Source organism: Schistocerca cancellata, chromosome 8 (genome assembly GCF_023864275.1).
Source record: "Schistocerca cancellata isolate TAMUIC-IGC-003103 chromosome 8, iqSchCanc2.1, whole genome shotgun sequence".
Classification (NCBI taxonomy): Eukaryota; Metazoa; Arthropoda; class Insecta; order Orthoptera; family Acrididae; genus Schistocerca; species Schistocerca cancellata.
This window is the reverse complement of record NC_064633.1, coordinates 282,309,706-282,328,775: the sequence shown is the minus strand read 5'-3', so window position 1 is coordinate 282,328,775 and position 19,070 is coordinate 282,309,706. Positions and strand designations below refer to the sequence as shown.

At 41.5% G+C, this 19,070-nt stretch overlaps 1 protein-coding gene across 1 annotated transcript in view; it reads right to left on the bottom strand.

The window, feature by feature from the left end:
- Nucleotides 1-19,070, bottom strand: part of LOC126094520 (myotubularin-related protein 13) — a 223,730-nt gene that overhangs the window by 124,172 nt on the left and 80,488 nt on the right. Inside the window, 3 exon segments of the mRNA XM_049908937.1 lie at nt 14,544-14,712; nt 14,816-14,927; nt 16,185-16,340. Of these exon segments, the coding sequence (XP_049764894.1) occupies nt 14,544-14,712; nt 14,816-14,927; nt 16,185-16,340 (437 nt within the window).

The window sequence follows — 19,070 nt, the reverse complement described above, 5'->3', positions numbered from 1 at the left end:
GGGAGTGGAATTATAAAAGAATGAACATTCAACACACACAGTAAAAGTATAGAAGGTGAGACCAAATCGAAAAACTGGAAAAAAAGGGGGAGCGGCCATGGGGTCACAAACTGTGAAGACTGCAAAAAGAGTCCCAACCACAACCAACCCACCCACCCTTGCTCCATGACTGAAGGAGAACCTCATATCTGGAAATAAAAACCACTTCCACGGAGGAAACCGAGGATCAGGTCAACCATCTGTGGATCTTCTGCTAATATTAAATTTAAGGAAGCAGGAAGATTATACTTAGCACGAAGGGTCGAAAGAAAGGGACATGCCACCAATATGTAAGATATCGTCAGTCTGGCGCCACAATCACATTGTGGAGGTGGATCGTTACGTAGGAGGAAACAATGGTGAGCCGGGTATAGCCAATGCGTAAATGGCATAAAACAGTGGACTCCTTCAGAGAGGGGTTGAAAGGAGTGCCGCAAACTATAGTAGACTCCTTGATTGTGTGGAGTTTATTACTATGAGCAGCAGCACTCCAGATGGCATTCCACTGTTGGGCAAAGAGAGATTTGACGGAGATCCGCATATCCACAGCTGGAATCATGAAAGGACATGGGGTAAGTATCTTATTCTCTAGCCAAACCGTCAGCCAATTCATTCCCTGGGATTTCCACATGACTTGGGATCCAGAGAAAGACAACTGAACAGGCGGCACACTCAAGGACAGAGAGAAGGGGTGACACGAGTAGCATCAATTGATAGCCTGTAGGCTGCTCTTGGAGTCTAAACAAATTAAAACAGTATGGAGCGAGGCCTGAGAAACAAAAAGGTGGGCCCTGTAAATGGCTAGAAGCTCTTCTGTAAATACACTACATGATCCTGGCAACAAATGGTGCTCAAAACCGGTAGGAGACGTGAAAGCGTATCCCACTTTATTAGTAGTCTTAAAACCATCAGTGCAAAAGATGGTGGCACCCTGGAACTCTGCAAGGATGGCACATACAAGATGCTGGTAAACCATAAGAGCAACAGAGACCTTTGGGACCCTGGAAGAGATCAGGTCTAACCCATGGTCTATGCACCGTCCAAGGGCCGGGGTTGGGGTGGTGGGTGGGGGGGTTATGGGAGGAAAGACACGTGGTGCAGTCCAGTGAATGCAGATGGAGATCCTGTCAGAGGGTAGTGAGATGTGTGCCAAGCGGCAATCCCACCTGTGGGCAGGTGTTAGGAGGGAGACATTCCTCATTGGCGAAGAGCACAGGGTGCACAGGATGGTCAGGGAATTGGCGAATGACGACTGCGTAGGAAACAAGGAGTTGGCACCGTCGGACATGTATCGGGGGAATCCCTGCTTCTGTGAGGAGACTATCAACAGGACTAGTGCAAAAGGCACCAATAGCCAGACGCACCCCATAATGATGGACAGGGTCAAGGAGTTTCAAAGTCGAAGGAGCTGCTGAGTCATAAACCTGACTACCCTAATCGAGTCTGGCCAAGACCAGAGCATGGTAAAGATGGAGAAGAGTGAAACTGTCTGCACCCCAAGACGTGTGGGCCAGGAGGCAGAGAGCATTAAGCTTTCGCATGCATGTAGTCTTTAGGTGGTGAATGTGGGGCAGCCACGTCAGCTTGTTATCAAAAATAAGGCCCAAGAAACGGGACTGTGCTACAACATTGAGGAGCTGGTGGCCTAAATAAAGTTCTGGATCAGGGTGTACTGTGGGTTGACGACAAAAATGGATAACCCGCATTTTGGAGGGAGGAAATTGGAAGCCATGGGTGATGGCCCACGCAGTGGCCAGTCAGATGGCGCCTTTGAGCTGGTGCTCAGCAGATGCCACCGAGTGGTAGCTGCACCAAATGCAAAAATTGTCAACGCACAATGCCGGGGTAACCAGAAGCCCAACAAAGAAGCCCATTTATGGCAATGATGAAGAGTGTGACACTTAGCACAGAACCCTGTGGGATATCATTCTCCTGAATATGAGGGGTGCTGAGAAGGGCCGGTAAGATAAAAACTCGTGGATAAAAATCAGAAGGGGACCACGGAAGCCCCAGTCATGGGGGGTAACTAAATTGTGATGCTGCCAAGCCATGTCATACGCCTTATGTAGGTCAAAGAAAACTGTGACAAGGTGCTGGAGGCGAGTAAAAGCCTGTCCGATGGCTGATTCTAATCGGAGTAAATGGTCAGTTGGAGATCGCCTTGCCCAGAAGCCACATTGATACAGTGACAAAAGGCCCTGAGATTCGAGTGCCCAACATAATCTGGAGTTTACTATCCTTTCTAGCAGTTTACAAAGCACATTAGCAAGGCTAATGGGGTGGTAGATGTCTAGAGACATTGAGTTTTTCCTGGGCTTAAGGACGGGAATAACTATACTGTCTCACCATTGTGACAGAAAAGCAGCCGCTAGCCAGCTGTGATTGAAGACCCTGAGGAGCCGTTGCCTCTGGGGAACATCCAAATGTTGAATCATCTGATTGTGAACGGAATCTGGCCCAGTGGCTGTGTCACGTGAAGAGCTAAGAGACTGCACCAATTCTCATGCAGCAAAAGGGCATTATAGGGTTCAACGTGGTGTGGGATGAAATGGAGAGGGGTCTGTTCAACTCTGCGTTTCTGCTCTAGAAAGGTAGCAGGGTAGGAAGCAGACGATGATGCCATCACAAAGTGTGTCGCAAGGTGTTCTGCGAGGACCAATGGATCAGTGCACACAGCTCCTTGGAGTTTCAGACCCTGGACCGTTGACTGTTGCTGGTGGCCCAGAACACTACAGAGATTTGAACAAACCTGCGATAAAGAGGCATACGTCACCAGGGAGGAAACATAGCGCTCCCAGCATTCCATTTTACTCCACTTAGTAAGGTAATGAGCCTTAGCTCGGAGACACTTAAAAGTGAGGAGCTTTGTCTGGGAGGGGTGTTGCTTAAATTGCTGCAGTGCTCGTTAGCAGTCCTGGACAGTGACTGCGATGTCCTTGGTCCACCACGGTACTGGCCAATGACAAGGGTGCCCTGTGCTGTGGATAGGGAGACAGCAGTGCCAGCAGCATGCAAGAGCGGTAGAGATGCCTTGCATGAATACATCAATGGTATATGAGAGAGAGGTGTCAAAGCAGACAGCAGACATGTATAAAGGCCAATTGGCTGTGGAATGCCCAACGTGGGAGCCTGTCTGCCTGGCGGCAGCAGGGGAACGATGGTGTCACTGGAAAATAGTCACTGTAACAAAGGTTATCATGGGATGACCAATGTAGGGAAGCTACAAGAGCAGGGAAGGAGATTGTGAGATCGATAGCAGAGAAGGTGCCATGAGCAGCACTGAAGTGGGTAGGGGAACCATCATTGGGGAGAGAGAAATCAAAGTCCGTGATAAGTTGGTCATTAGGATATCCTGACCCGTTGAAGTGACCCTCCCCCACAGTGGATGGTAGGCACTGAAATCCCCAAGGAAGAGAAACGGGGGTGGCAGTTGCTAGATTAAGGTAGATAGTGCAACATAAGCGAGTGGCCGACCTGGAGGGAGGTAGACATTGCAAAGAGTGATTGCCGGAGTCGTGTGCACTCTAACCGCTATCACTTCCAAGGAGGTATGTACAGGGATCCAGACAATAAGGACATTGGAGCGAACCAAAGTGCAGACCCCACCATATGCTATCCCTGGGCCAGCACGGTTCCGACAGAATGCCCAATAACGACAAAAAGTTGGAGAGTGGTCATCACGGAAATGCGTTTCTTGGAGAACAAGACAGAATGCCGAATAAGAGGAGACAAGACATTGCATTTCCAGTAGGTGACGAAAGTATCTGTTGCAGTTCCACTGGACGATCGTGTGGCGTGAGTCCAAGATAGGCAAGAAGGAGCCGAGGAAGAAGTCAGGTCACTTTGTCAGTAGTTGTCACCGACAAGGATAGGGTGACATCCATAAATTAGATGTCAGACTCAGGTTGTGAGAGGCATGTTGGCACCTCCGGGGGCACCGGGGGTGCCTTGTCGTGGGATTTAAGTTTTTTCTTCTTCTGTTGCTGAGGTGGAAGAGGGCAAGACACAGGGAGAGTACAGGCATCTGCAAGATAGGGGACCGAAAGAGAGCGGGCGACCTTGGGGTGCACAAATGGTGCACCTCGTGGCCTTGTGGTGGTGAGAGTCTTCTGGCCTGAGAGATGCCAGGGAGAGGGTTCCTGGGAGGGAGCCCGATCACTGGTAGATGCCGAAGAAGGTGGGGTGGGGTACTTCTTCGACTGGGGAGGGGGGTAACTCCCAGCTTGGAGGTTGTGGGAACTGCAGGGGAGTTGGAGGGGAGAGTGAGGCAGGGCTGGAGTAAGGACGAGGGAGGAGGGGGTGGAGGTGGAGGAGGAGGAGGAGGAGGAGGAGGAGGAGGAAAGGAAGCAACAGAGGAAAAAGTTGAAGACAGTGACTCCGCATGGAGTCTCTCACACTTTTGGCGAGCCTCAGCGTAAGACAGGTGGTCGGCACAGTTGACACACACAGGCGGCAGAACACAAGGGCTTCCCTTATGGAATGGGTGGCCACAGTCACCACACAAAGGATCCACCGTATAGCAGGAAGACATATGCCCAAAACTAAAGTACCGCATAGGTGGAGGGATGTATGGCTTCATGTCACATCTGTAGCACATAACCTTGACCTTCTCTGGGAGAGTATCCCCCTCGAAAGCTACAGTGAAGATGACAGTATCGGTGCGGTTGTCTTTGCGACCCTTCTGCACACATCGAACAAAATGAATGCCGGGCTGCTCCAGATTAACCCAGACTTCCTCATAGCTTCAGGGTTTCCCTCATGCACTGGGTGGCCATATTCACCACACTTAGGGTCCGCCATACAGCGGGAAGACATATGCCCAAAATGAAAGCACCGCATAGGTGGAAGGATGTACGGGTTCATGTCACATCTGTAGCACATAACCTTGACCTTCTCTGGGACGGTACCCCCTCAAAAGCCAGAATGAAGGTGCCAGTATCGGTGTGGTTGTCTTTGTGACCCTTCTGCACATGTTGAACAAAATGAATGCCACGCCACTCCAGATTAACCCGGAGTTCCTCATCAGTTTGCAGGTTGAGGTCCCTATGAAAAATGACACCCTGGCCATATTCAGAGATTGGTGAGGAGTGATAGACACTGGGACGTTGCCAAGATGATCACAGGCACGAAGAGCTGCAGATTGGGTGGGAGAAGCAGCTTCGATCAACATGGAGCCAGACTGCATCTTACTAACAGACTCCACTTCACCAAACTTGTATTCAATATTTCCCAAGGGCGGGGGGAGGGGGGGAGGGGGGGGGGGGGAATGGCGGTGAAAGTGTCCCCATCTGTTCAAGCACAGACGAGGTAACGGGAAAGGGTTTCAGCCCAAGATAGTGAACCTTGTCCTTCTCCAATGGGGTAGCCAGGAAAGGGAAGGCTGTTTGGGCATATGAGGCAGCATTTAAGGATCCTTCACTATTCGAGGAGATGGCCGTGTGAGAACGGCCAGATTTTTTAAGCTTGATATACTTCATGTGCCAAGCATCCACCCTGATACCACCCACCCTGACCAGGGGCGCTCCCCATGGACGCCACCCAGCCATAGCAAGGGCCATCTGGCATGGCGGCTGTTGCTGGGAGTTCCGATGCTCCAAGGAGACAAGCAACCACTCCTTGGCATACAACGTGGAGGGGACAGCTCAGGTATCAGTTGTGTGATCCCTGTGTTGTCAAGGGGCTCAGCTGTACGAGTACATAACAGCCCCACCACATGGGCTGGCTACATGTGCTGGTGACCTAGCACAGTGGAAGGGGGCTACAGTGGGGAAGGGGCGGGGGAGGGGAGGGGGGGGGGAGGGAGAAATCCACCCCGTAGATGCTAGGGAGAGAATTCTTCCCCATATGGCTCACACTAAAAACAGGAAATTTTGAAGTGGAAGTTAAACCTCAAGTGAGGACCGAAATGCCGAAAGGGTGAAAAAAACAGGCAAAAGGAACAAAACTGCAACCAATACAGGAAAACAGGGGAACAGCCAGGTCGACATAAATCAGAACTCAGAGAGGGGAAGGAGGTGGCAACAGGGGAGGAGCTGGGATAGGGAGGGAGGGGCAGGGAGAAGGAAATGCAGCTAGGAAATGAAGAATGAGCTTCAATCGATGGCTTTGACCAGTCTTCAGAGATCACCGATGGTTGGCCTGATCGTGGTTCATCATGTACATTTTCCTGCCTTTCCTTGAAAGCTCTCATCCACTTCCTCTCTTTGCTGCCACTCACTGCATTGGGGCTATACTCTTCGCTTATATGTCAATGAATTTCTGCTGCTCGAATGTCCCTTGCTGTCATCACTGGTCGTATTTCACAGTTGGCAGGCTGATCAGTAATTTTAAACATTTTAAATTAACTCTGCAAACAGCACACTGCGACAATACCAATGCAAATGGTGTTGTTTGATTAGCAAGAGTGTGTGTGCATGTACATTTCTATGTTCATGTGACACTTGATTAGTTGCACCGATTCAGATCTTACTTTTTGAATAATGCTCTTAATTCTATTGAACTTGTCACTCATTTCATAAATCTGTGATCAGTTGTGACAATGATTACTTCAGATAAAAACTCATTTGTCAACTATGGATGACAACTCGTTTTTCAACTACAACCTTAGTCCAAACACTAGTCTTGCCTAATCTTTACTACTGTGATGTAGTTCAACACGGCACAAATAGTGAAAATTTGAGATGCCTCAAGCTAGTGATGAATGCTTGTGTTAGATACGTGTGCAATATACAGTTGTATGATCATATCAGTCCTTCATACTCCCAGCTAGGTTGGATATGCCCACATAAGGCACGCGATCTCCACACGATGTGCTTACGTCATCAATTGATGTGCTTACATCATCAATTTCTTAGCCACTGGTGTCCCCAATACTTATCTTCTCACATTAAACACCTATCATCATTCCACAACCGCAATACCATATCGGATACGTCTAGCATCTTGGCTGTACCTTTACATAACACAAAATCTTTCTCCGTGTCATTCTCCATCTCAGCCATACGACTATGGAACGCGCTCCCTTGTGATCTGTGTCTTATCCAGAATCACTCAACATTCAAGAGGGAACTCAAAACTTACATATTAGGGACGGTATAGCCACCATTGTTGTGCCCCTCTCGTCTGTTTCTTTCTCCTCTCCATCATAGCTTCGAATTTTACCATTCTATTTCTCATCCTCTAACCTTTCTACCTCTTCTACATCTCTTTCACCCCATTCTATCGTCTTATGTCTCTGCTCGATGAGAATAACTCACAAGCTGCAAGAACATAACGAGAAAATTCCCAACTAGCAACAGGACTGACATTCATAAAAGAAAAATATGTTTACTTTCATATACATAGTCATTACTATTATTATTATTTTTAACCTTTCTCAGACCTTCGGTCTGGTTAAAAATGGAAAGTGATGCGGACCTTGATCAAGCGTGACTTCCTTTTAACTGTACGGTATATGTTATATTGCATTTAGGAACTTTCGGGTGATTGAACATGTATCAATAATTACGGATTTCTGTAGTTGTATATATAAGTTTGGATGTAGCTGTATTGCATTGATGTACTGGTGGATATTGTGTGGTATGACTCCTGTTGTTGATAGTATAATTGGTACAATGTCAACTTTATCCTGATGCCACATGTCCTCGACTTCCTCAGCCAGTTGGATGTATTTTTCAATTTTTTCTCCTGTTTTCTTTTGTATATTTGTTGTATTGGGTATGGATATTTCGATTAGTTGTGTTAATTTCTTCTTTTTATTGGTGAGTATGATGTCAGGTTTGTTATGTGGTGTTATTTTATCTGTTATAATGGTTCTGTTCCAGTATAATTTGTATTCATCATTCTACAGTACATTTTGTGGTGCATACTTGTGTGTGGGAACGTGTTGTTTTATAAGTTTATGTTTAAGGCAAACTGTTGGTGTATTATTTTTGCTACATTGTCATGTCTTCTGGGGTATTCTGTATTTGCTAGTATTGTACATCCGCTTGTGATGTGATCTACTGTTTCTATTTATTGTTTGCAAAGTCTGCATTTATCTGTTGTGGTATTGGGATCTTTAATAATATGCTTGTTGTAATATCTGGTGTTTATTGTTTGATCCTGTATTGCAATCATGAATCCTTCCATCTCACTGTATATATTGCCTTTTCTTAGCCATGTGTTGGATGCGTCTTGATCGATGTGTGGCTGTGTTAGATGATACGGGTGCTTGCCATGTGTGTTTTCTTTTTCCAATTTACTTTCTTCGTATCTGTTGATGTTATGTGATTTAGAGGGTTGTAGAAGTGGTTATGAAATTGCAGTGGTGTAGCCGATGTATTTATATGCGTGATTGCTTTGTGTATTTTGCTAGTTTCTGCTCGTTCTAGAAAGAATTTTCTTAAATTGTCTACCTCTCCATAATGTAGGTTTTTTATATCTATAAATCCCCTACCACCTTCCTTTCTGCTTAATGTGAATCTTTCTGTTGCTGAATGTATGTGATGTATTCTATATTTGTGGCATTGTGAATGTGTAAGTGTATTGAGTGCTTCTAGGTCTGTGTTACTCCATTTCACTATTCCAAATGAGTAGGTCAGTATTGGTATAGCATAAGTATTTATAGCTTTTGTCTTGTTTCTTGCTGTCAATTCTGTTTTCAGTATTTTTGTTAGTCAGTCTATATTTTTCTTTTAGTTCTTCTTTAATATTTGTATTATCTATTCCTATTTTTTGTCTGTATCCTAGATATTTATAGGCATCTGTTTTTTCCATCGCTTCTATGCAGTCGCTGTGGTTATCCAATATGTAATCTTCTTGTTTAGTGTGTTTTCCCTTGACTATGCTATTTTTCTTACATTTGTCTGTTCCAAAAGCCATACTTATATCATTGCTGAATACTTCTGTTATCTTTAGTAATTGGTTGAGTTGTTGGTTTGTTGCTGCCACTAGTTTTAGATCATCCATGTATAGCAAATGTGTGGTTTTGTGTGGGTATGTTCCAGTAATATTGTATCCATAATTTGTATTATTTAGCATGTTGGATAGTGGGTTCAGAGCAAGACAGAACCAGAAAGGACTTAATGAGTCTCCTTGGTATATTCCACGCTTAATCTGTATTGGCTGTGATGTGATATTATTAGAATTTGTTTGGATATTAAGTGTGGTTTTCCAGTTTTTCATTACTATGTTTAGGAACTGTATAAATTTAGGATCTACTTTGTATATTTCCAATATTTGTAGTAACCATGAGTGGGGTACACTATCAAAAGCTTTTTGGTAATCAATGTATGCGTAGTGTAGCGACCTTTGTTTAGTTTTAGCTTGATATGTCACCTCTGCATCTATTATCAGTTGCTCTTTACATCCTCGTGCTCCTTTGCAACAGCCTTTTTTTCCTTCATTTATAATTTTGTTCTGTGTTGTATGTGTCATTTATTTCTGTGTAATGACTGAAGTTAATATTTTGTATATTGTTGGTAGGCATGTTATGGGGCGATATTTATCTGGGTTTGCTGTGTCTGCTTGATCTTTAGGTTTCAGGTAAGTTATTCCATGTGTAAGTGTATCAGGGAATGTGTATGGGTCTGCAATGTAACTGTTAAATAATTTAGTTAGATGTGAATGTGTTGAGGTGAACTTCTTTAGCCAGAAATTTGATATTTTATCTTTTCCAGGGGCTTTCCAACTGTGAGTAGAATTAATTGCTTGGGCGACTTCATGTTGCAAAATTATCACTTCAGGCATTTGTGGTATCATCTTGTATGTGTCTGTTTCTGCTTGTATCCATCGTGCATGCCTGTTATGTTGTACCGGGTTTGACCATATGTTGCTCCAGAAGTGTTCCATGTCTGTTATGTTTGGTGGATTGTCTATTTTAATGTGTGTGTTATCTATTGTCTGGTAAAATTTCTTTTGGTTTGTGTTGAATGTTTGGTTTTGTTTCCTTCTATTTTCACTTTTTTTGTATCTTCTAAGTCGTTTGGCCAATGCTTGTAATTTCTGCTTCTTTTCATCTAATTGCTCTATTGCTTCTTGTTGTGAGATTTTACCTAACCTTTTTCGTTTTTTGTCTGATATTTCATTTCTTATAAATTGTGTTAGCTGTCCGATGTCTTTTCTCAGTTTTTCTATTCTGATCTGTAGCCTGTGTTGCCATGCTGGTTTTGTGGGTTTCTTCTGTGTGTTGGTTTGTTCTGATCTCTGCCTAGTGTGTATATTTAGTGTAGTGAGTGCTCCTATATAAACCAGTAGTTGTAACTCTTCCATAGTTGTATTTTCATTTATTTTGTTGTGTATGATTGTGTTGATAGTTTTTATTGTTGTTTCGACTTGTGGGTTATTTGGCTGTCTATGCAAGAATGGTCTAATGTCTGTATTTGTGTCTTTGTATTCTATATATGTCAGCTAAAATTTCTCTTCTATATGTAACACGTGTGTCTCTTCGTGTTCTATTTGTGCTTGTTCTGGTGGCTGTCTTAAGATTTCGTTTTCCTCTGATTGTTTAATTGATGCGTGTTGGTCTTTGTTTGTTTGCTCTGGGATGTTTGAGTCCATTACTGTATTTTCTTCTTCTTCTGATTGCACATTATTTTGTTCCAGTATTTGTTGTACTTGTTGTTTGATGTTTTCTAATTGTGACTGGGGTATCCTGTTATTTTTTATTATTACACGGATCTGATCAGCTAGTCGTTGTTCTGTTAAAAATTTTAATTCCGGGTATCTGGTAATAAATGTTGTGTATACTTGTGATCTGTATCAAGTTATGTTGGTTCCTAGGTTTGTTGCTTGGTAATAACAGAACATGAGGTGTCGATTAACTTCATCTGACCATCTCATCCTCTGTCTTTGTTTTCCTTCTACGGTGGTTGCAGGAAGCATATCCTGCAAAACACCTCTATTTGGATTTAAATCATTTTCCAGTTGGCTAGCAGTGTCGTTACCATTGTGGGCGGGCATAGGGTTCAAGCATCGTCCCCGACCATGACGGCGCTTGTCCGAGGCTTCTTTAGTTCTGTCCTGAACCAAGTAATCACACTAAAAGGGGGGTTAGCCCTATTAGCGGTTTGTTCTTTTCGTCGCCTTTTACGACTGGCAGAACATACCGGAGGCCTATTCTTTTCCCGGGCCTCCACGGGGTTTATTATTATTAATATTGATTGTTATAATTATTTTTTGATAGTTATAATTATCATTGTACTACTGTTATAATCTCTATTTTTTTTCTTTAACATTAATACTGTATAACACGTTAGATGTCCTTAATGTTCTGTAGAAACTGAAATTCGTTCAATCTGAGTATGCCTGGTTAGGTGTAAGAGAGGGCCTGAAGGCCCTAATCTTGCCAGGTAAAATAAATGCATAAATAAATAATAAAATTCTAAGTAATATAACTTGGTTCTGATGTCACATCACACACTCTTTCAACCATTACATAAAATTAAATTCTCTTTTCCTTTCCATATCAATCTCTTTCCTTATGTTTACTTTATCAGCTATCTTCATGGTTCAACTTATCATATCTGATTTCTCTTTCAAAAATTATACCCAGCTTTATCAATATGTACTGGAAGTCAGAATCATCTCGTATTCTGGGTGACATAAATTAAATGAGTTAATCCTGCAAAGGACAACTGTGTGTACTGTTTATCTTAATTTTAACACCTTTTGAGAAAAGCCATTTGAAACGATTACAGTATTTCAATTGAAAACCCTTGATTCTGAAACTATTGTTGTTGTTGTTATTGTTGTTGTTGTTGTTTTGGTCTTCAGTCCTGAGACTGGTTTGATGCAGCTCTCCATACTACTCTATCCTGTGCAAGTTTCTTCATCTCCCAGTACCTACTGCAACCTACATCCTACTGAATCTGCTTGGTGTATTCATCTCTTGGTCTCCCTCTACGATTTTTACCCTCCACGCTGCCCTCCAATGCTACATTGGTGATCCCTTGATGCCTCAGAACACGTCCTACCAATCGATTCCTTCTTCTAGTCACGTTGTGCCACAAACTTCTCCTCTCCCCAATCCTATTCAATACCTCCTCATTAGTTACGTGATCTACCCATCTAATCTTCAGCATTCTTCTGTAGCACCACATTTCGAAAGCTTCTATTCTCTTCTTGTCCAAACTATTTATCGTCCATGTTTCACTTCCATACATGGCTACACTCCATACAAATACTTTCAGAAATGACTTCCCAACACTTAAATCTGATAACTAATGTTGCCTGAAAGATAATGATTTAACTAGTATTATTTAATTACAACACTGATAAATATACACAAATAACACTCTTAATTCTTTGGAACAACAAAACCCAAATTCCGTTTTGTAAGCCTGTGATCAAACAAAATAGTTTGAAACATCGCAATAACATTTATTTTGATTTTATTTTGGCATTCTAGAAATTTTTGTATGTTTTAGCCCTTCAAAACCTTTCCAATACAGTTGAAATGATACATCATCAACATGATTTGCTTTCAAATGGAACCAACAATTTGTGAGGAACTCTGAAGATAATTTAGATTCACTGGACTATCTATACACAATGTCCAGTCATATTAATGCAACCACCTGTCAGAAGCCTGAATAACCACCCTTTACAGTGTGGAACACTGGGAGATATGCAGGAAGAGAGTCAACAAGTTCCTGGAGGGTAACAACAGGTTTGAGGCTTGTGGAGGCGTGCTGATTCTAGTGCGGTGGTCATCTGCTCTAGCTTTCTAGGTTGAGGATCCATGTTGCATACATCCTGATCGAAGTGGCCCACAGATTCTCTATTGGGTTGAAATTGGAGTCTGGTGGCCATGGGAGTATGGTAAACTCATCCAGGTGCTCTTTGAAGTGGTAAGTTTCCTTGTCCTGCTGGTAGAAGCTATCGTGCTGAGGAAAAACAAACTGTAAGTAGGGATGGAATAGGTCCCCATGGATTGATGCGTACTTGTGTTGATCCAATTATTCCTTCCAGAATGATAAGATCATCCAGGGAATGCCACGAAAACATTCCCTAAACCATAATGCTCTCTCCTCTGGCCTGGGCCTTCCAACAATTGTTGGAAGATGTTTGCTTTCTCGTGTTTTACACTGTACACATCAATGGCCATCTGTTCAATGGAACATAAAATGCCATTCATGTGAATAGGTCACCTTTCTCCACTCACTGAATATCAAGTTGCATTCACAGCCAGTGAACTGCAAGCAATATGGGTGCATGAACCAGACTACTGCTGTGGAGGCCCATATGCAGCAATGTTCACTGAACAATCATTGAGGAGACACTGTAGGCAACCTCTTGTTCATCTCGCTGGTCATTTGCTCAACAGTTGCACATTTATTCGCCCATACACATCTCCATAGTCGTCATTCAGCCCTGCCACCCATGGCCCTGGCGCTCCACAGTTGCCTCAGTGCCAGCCATTTTGCCATGCACAGTATATTTTAATCAGAGAAGCACATAAACAGTTTACAAATTTAGCCATTTTGAAAATGCTTCCACCCTCGTCCCAAAAACCAATGATCATGCCCATTTGGAGATCAGATAAATAGTTCAGTTTCTGCATTATGTCAACTACTGCACTGTTCTCTGCATTCCTGACACTTTATGTACCCTCCACTGCTAGTGCTGCCACCTGCTATCTGTGAATGTTTATTGCACATTTGTGCCTAAAATAGATGGTAGCCACATTAACATGACTGTACCATGTAATTGGTTATTAACACAGCAACTTGAAATTACATGAAATTTAATCTGATTCATAAGACGTGTCATAATTCTGAAACACAGCTTGCTTGACACCATGAGAATGACAAGAAGCCCAGGGAAAACTATGCAGCCTCAGCTGAAGGAGAACAGTTGTGTGGACCATTTTGGAGAGTGTCAAGTTAGTCAGACCAGTGACTCTGGTTTTTCAATTGTTTTAAATAGTATGTTGGCAACACTGACTAATGTGGATGCACATCACACGTGCACCACACGAACCTGCACCATGCTGTGTTGGCAACCACAAGCCAGGTGTCTTGCTATCTAAAACTACCCGTAAATCAAACAGCTAACTCTACAGTTAACTCATCTGGCCAAGCAACATTTTTACTGCCCTTTACGATCCAACAAGTGACTTCACGGAACTACCTACATAAATGTCTTGTGCATTAACTCCTCTATGGCTCTAGTATGAATTTTGCTCTTTTAACATCCAGAACCTAATAAATGTCCTATTGTCCTGCTGGAAGTAAGTTACATGGCTTCTCTGTCTAATTATAGTGTAAAGTTAGCTGTGCTGTCTTGTACATTACTTTGGGTAATTTTTGTCATTAATTGCTGTTTACAATCATACATAGGTCCCCCTGACCTATGTGCTATTCAGTACTCACCCTGGTACTGCAGCATCTCATGAGGTACATCACTGAAATGTTACAGCATATGTAACCAATATTGATGCAATGTGAGCCAGTAATGGATTAGGAGATAGCCAAGGATATGTAATTATAATTGTTCTCAAATCTACGAAACATTTCACTGACCTGTTTGTTATGCTATTGCTTGCTCTCTCTTCATCATATGCCGAGTCCTGCTTGTGGTTCCGACAACTGCTATCAACTGGCACCAACAAGTACACCATTCGATTTGCGTAATGTATGGCCTGACTATACAATGTTGATTCTTCACTGTTAACTAACTCAGCCTGCTTGTCTGAAATTTCCAGTCAATTTATTCATAAGACACAAAAATAAGAAAATCAAAACAGTTTTGAATCACATAAATCAAAGTAACATTGAGTTGTTAACAGGCTTACCTGTTTCCAGAGTTGGCCAAATTCTCATTTGCTCCGCAGCAATCTCCAGGGCAGACGGCTCTTGAACGCGACTGAATCCTGATCTACGATCCTTCCATGAGAATTCTTTATTCTGAAAATATTATGGAAACTACCAATGTTGTAACTTTAATTAATTTCATATTCAATACACAGGTATTAACCATTCAGTACACAACCTTTTCTCGTTTTATTTTCAAGTGCAATCTTATGTACTGGAAACATGACTCTACTCTAAGGGCACAAATACTCATTTTTGTTTGCTGTTTTGAAAATGAGCACACCAGCAATAAAGAGAAGGATACAGATAGCTTTATACAGCAAGGGAAGTGGACTGTCCTCAGATCACAAGTGAAGTCACACACAACACTGTGGAGACAGTAAAGACTTTTGTTGTTTCATGAGTAGATTAATGAGAAGCAACATAATGGACTTCAAAGCAAACGACAGCCAGCCAAATGATAGTTGACAATATATATACATATAAGTTTAACTTCAGTGTATGACATGCAATACAGTTTAAAATGTGCAACACATTAGCACATTTAAATTACATTCACAATTCATTATTCAGCAGCACTGTATCTTCCACGCAAAGGATTATGATTCATAAAATGTAAGGAGTAGAATGCTGTGTTCAAAAATTTAGGCCTTTTTTAAAAATGAAGTGACTGATTTACACATCAATTTGGAGCAGATATAGTAGAGTTTATTTTTCAAAATATGTTTATTATGAAAAGATGTGTTTTTGCAGGACAAATGCTAAACACACTTGGTTAAGTGATATAACACATTTCTTCCATATTACCAAAACAGTGTATCCTTTCATGGAACAGAACTTGCAAAAGTATCAACAATGTTAAAAGCTGGCTCTAAATCTGGATGGTTTTACAGCAATATTAAACCTAATCCTCCAGAATACAAGTCCAGTGGTTTAACCACTGTCTCTCCTCATTTGATTAAAGCTCTTCAAGCTCACAGTATGAAACTTTATTTTACTTACATAGCAAGGAACCAGTAACTTTAGAGTTGTCTGTCTTCAAACAATACAACAGTATGTGATAGAAGGGAAGAAATTGTCAAAAAATAATGATGAAGTGCACAAATGTGACAATTAAGTATCATTTTACTTGTTGCACTTTAACATAAACTATAAAATTAAAGCTTTTACAACTAATATGAGTTAATGTCACTGACCATAACATGTCATTCGCATATTAAACAAAATACAAAAACTGAAATGAATACTGTTACGGCAGATTTATTTTTGGTAACTATCAATGTGTGAAGTGGTAATAAGAATAGAAAAGAAAAGAAAACTGCGAAAAAGCAGTTTGCTAGAAACACTTACCTCCCGAGGGCTGATAGGACTCAGAACACCATCACAACTTAATCGTGACTGTGGACTTGTTTCAATGCGGGGTAAATACAGAGCTTTAATATCCTTTTGAACATCTTGATAAAATGCTGCCTCCCAAAACTGTTGATTCTGCCAGACCGCATGTTCCTATAAAACAGAAGTGAAGCCTCACCACAACAGCATTCTAATGTGATGTTCTGCTACTATTTACCTTAATTTTTGATCAAATGACAAGAATAAGCAACTTAATGGATATATGTTTTTTCTTACATGGAAATTTGTGTTTTATCACAACAAATATTACTTCATAAACAACATAACACAAAGAGACTGTTAAGGAATATTTAAGATACTGAAATGTGGAAAAATGTAAATTTCTATCAGAACCACTCAGATATGAAAAGTTCAAATAAAAATTTCAGTGGGACCTAGAATGTGGTCCTCTGTGAGAAAAAGTCTTAACAGGTGTAATATAATTCTGCTGAACTACCAGTTTTTGTCAAATTACGATGGATGAAAAGCACATAAGCAGAGATGTGACACTTCTAGCTGCAACATAAAACTGCTTGGAAATGTCTCTCCTTTCATTTCAGTCTTTATACTTACACAATTCCTTTTTAGAAAGTATCCTTAATATATTCAAGCATCTGCCAGTCAAAGTTTTTCTAGCATTTGCATGATGATCTAACATGGATCTAACAAACCTGTCACTATTTGTGCTGTCATTCTTTGTATACATTCAAATCCCCTGTTAGTCATCTGTGGTATGAGTACCACACACTTTAGCAGTATTCTAATATGGGACACAGCAGTATTTTGTCAGTTGTTTCAGTTGTAGACTGATTGCAATTTCCCCGTGTCTTGCCAATGAACCAAAGTCTGACACCTGCTTTATCTATTACTGAGCGTATGCGCTCATTCCATTTCATATCCCCACTAATTGTTACACAAATTATTGTGAATTTACTAATTCCAATAGTGACTCATAGATATTGTAGTCTTAGTGTACTTCTTTTGTCTGTATTTCGTGAAGTGCACAATTTTACATTTTTGAACATCTAAAGCAAGCCGACAATCTTTGTACCACCCACACTGAAATAATATCAAGATGTGGCTGGAAATTTTTTGTAGCTTGTTTCGGATAGTACTCCATAAAATGCAAAAATTTTGACGTTGTTATTAATATTGTCTTCTGAGTCACTATAAAGAACATTATCAGCAACAGTCCCAACACGCTCCCCTGGAGCATACCTGACAATATTTCTACATCTGCTGATAAACTCTCCATCTATGAAATCGAATTGCTATTTTAATTTTTTCTGATGCTGTTTGTTTATACATTTATTAACATGTTATTTCAATTTATTTTATGTGATCTTAATAATTGAAACTATGGTGTAGTATAGAACTGTAAATCAATCTACTCGGAATTTTTGAAAATGTAATTTTAATTGAGGTGTGTTGAGTTATACAAACATATCAATAGCTGTATGAAAGAACACCAACAATAAATCTGAAGAGTGAAAACTGAAGGTGATTGTTGCGATTTTGGTGTGTACCCTGGACAAGGTGTTAGTAACCATATGTCTCATGTTGCTACTCATTCGAAACTGATATTCAGCAAGTTAATCTTAAAACTATGATGTGCAGATCGTCAAACCACATGCATGCTATTCATGTATGGTTTTAATAGTAAACAGCATGGGTGTTCAGTGCATAACCTGGGTAATCGAAACCCTGGTGGAGAATGTAATTCGGTTCTCGAAATATACCAAGGGTCTCACTGAGGCCTTCTATGACAATAATTATCCTCCCAACGTTGTACATAAAAATCTCCCGTGTCTTATCTTTCCAGTCTCCCACCACCTCCCAAAGCCCCACCGTCCGGCCACAGAGAAGCATTGCCCTCTTAACTCAGTACCACCCAGGAATGGAGCAACTGAATTACATTCTCCGCAAGGGTTTCGATTACCTCTTGTCATGCCCTGAAACGAGAAATGTCCTGCCCACTATCCTTCCCACCCCTCGCCACAAACTCTTCCTTTCCTTACCCAGCTGCCACTTCCATCATGCACTGGTGCCGCTGCTCGCAGTGTGGTTTCAGTTACCTGAGACTGCAGTCGTGTGTGTGAGTTGCTTTTGCACGAGTGTGTGTGTGTGTGTGTGTGTGTGTGTGTGTGTGTGTGTGTCTTGTTGACAAACACCATTGGCTAAAAGCTTTAAGGGTGAAAATCTTTTTGTTGTGCCTATCTTCGATTCAGCATCTCCACTACATGGTGAGAGCAACTTTCCTTCTCATAATATTGTTACATTGTTACATTCCATCCTGGATTTTCCATTGTTTGAATGTACTTTTATTTTATTATGGGTAGTGGTGTTTTGTACTGCTCCAAGACACATTCAAATTGGATAACACCAAATTTAAAACTCACTATCAACTGCTAACAAACATTACGATGTCAGGATGTGACACATGTAAATTGAATGAAGTGTGTCTTACCTATATTGCTGCATGTAGATACACTAATTGAAAGGATTCTACAAACATCACGCATTCCTCCTACATCCACAAAGGGCATAAACAGCAGTAACTATTGGAGGACTTGCTCAAGAATTATGGACCAACAATGCGGATGTCAACGCCTCACTGACAGCACCAGCTAAGTGAAGACTGACTTTATACCTGAAAAGCTCAACCCTCGTGAACTATTACTGGAAACAGCTTTGTATTAAAGCTAAACACTGAACAGCATTTTCTTTATGAAATATAAATATTAAATCCATTTCATTCATTAAATAAATTGCTCTTACGGATATCATTTCTTTGCAAACCTGGTGTCTTCTTACAGTGTTCTCATTATTGCAGTTAGTAGCAGA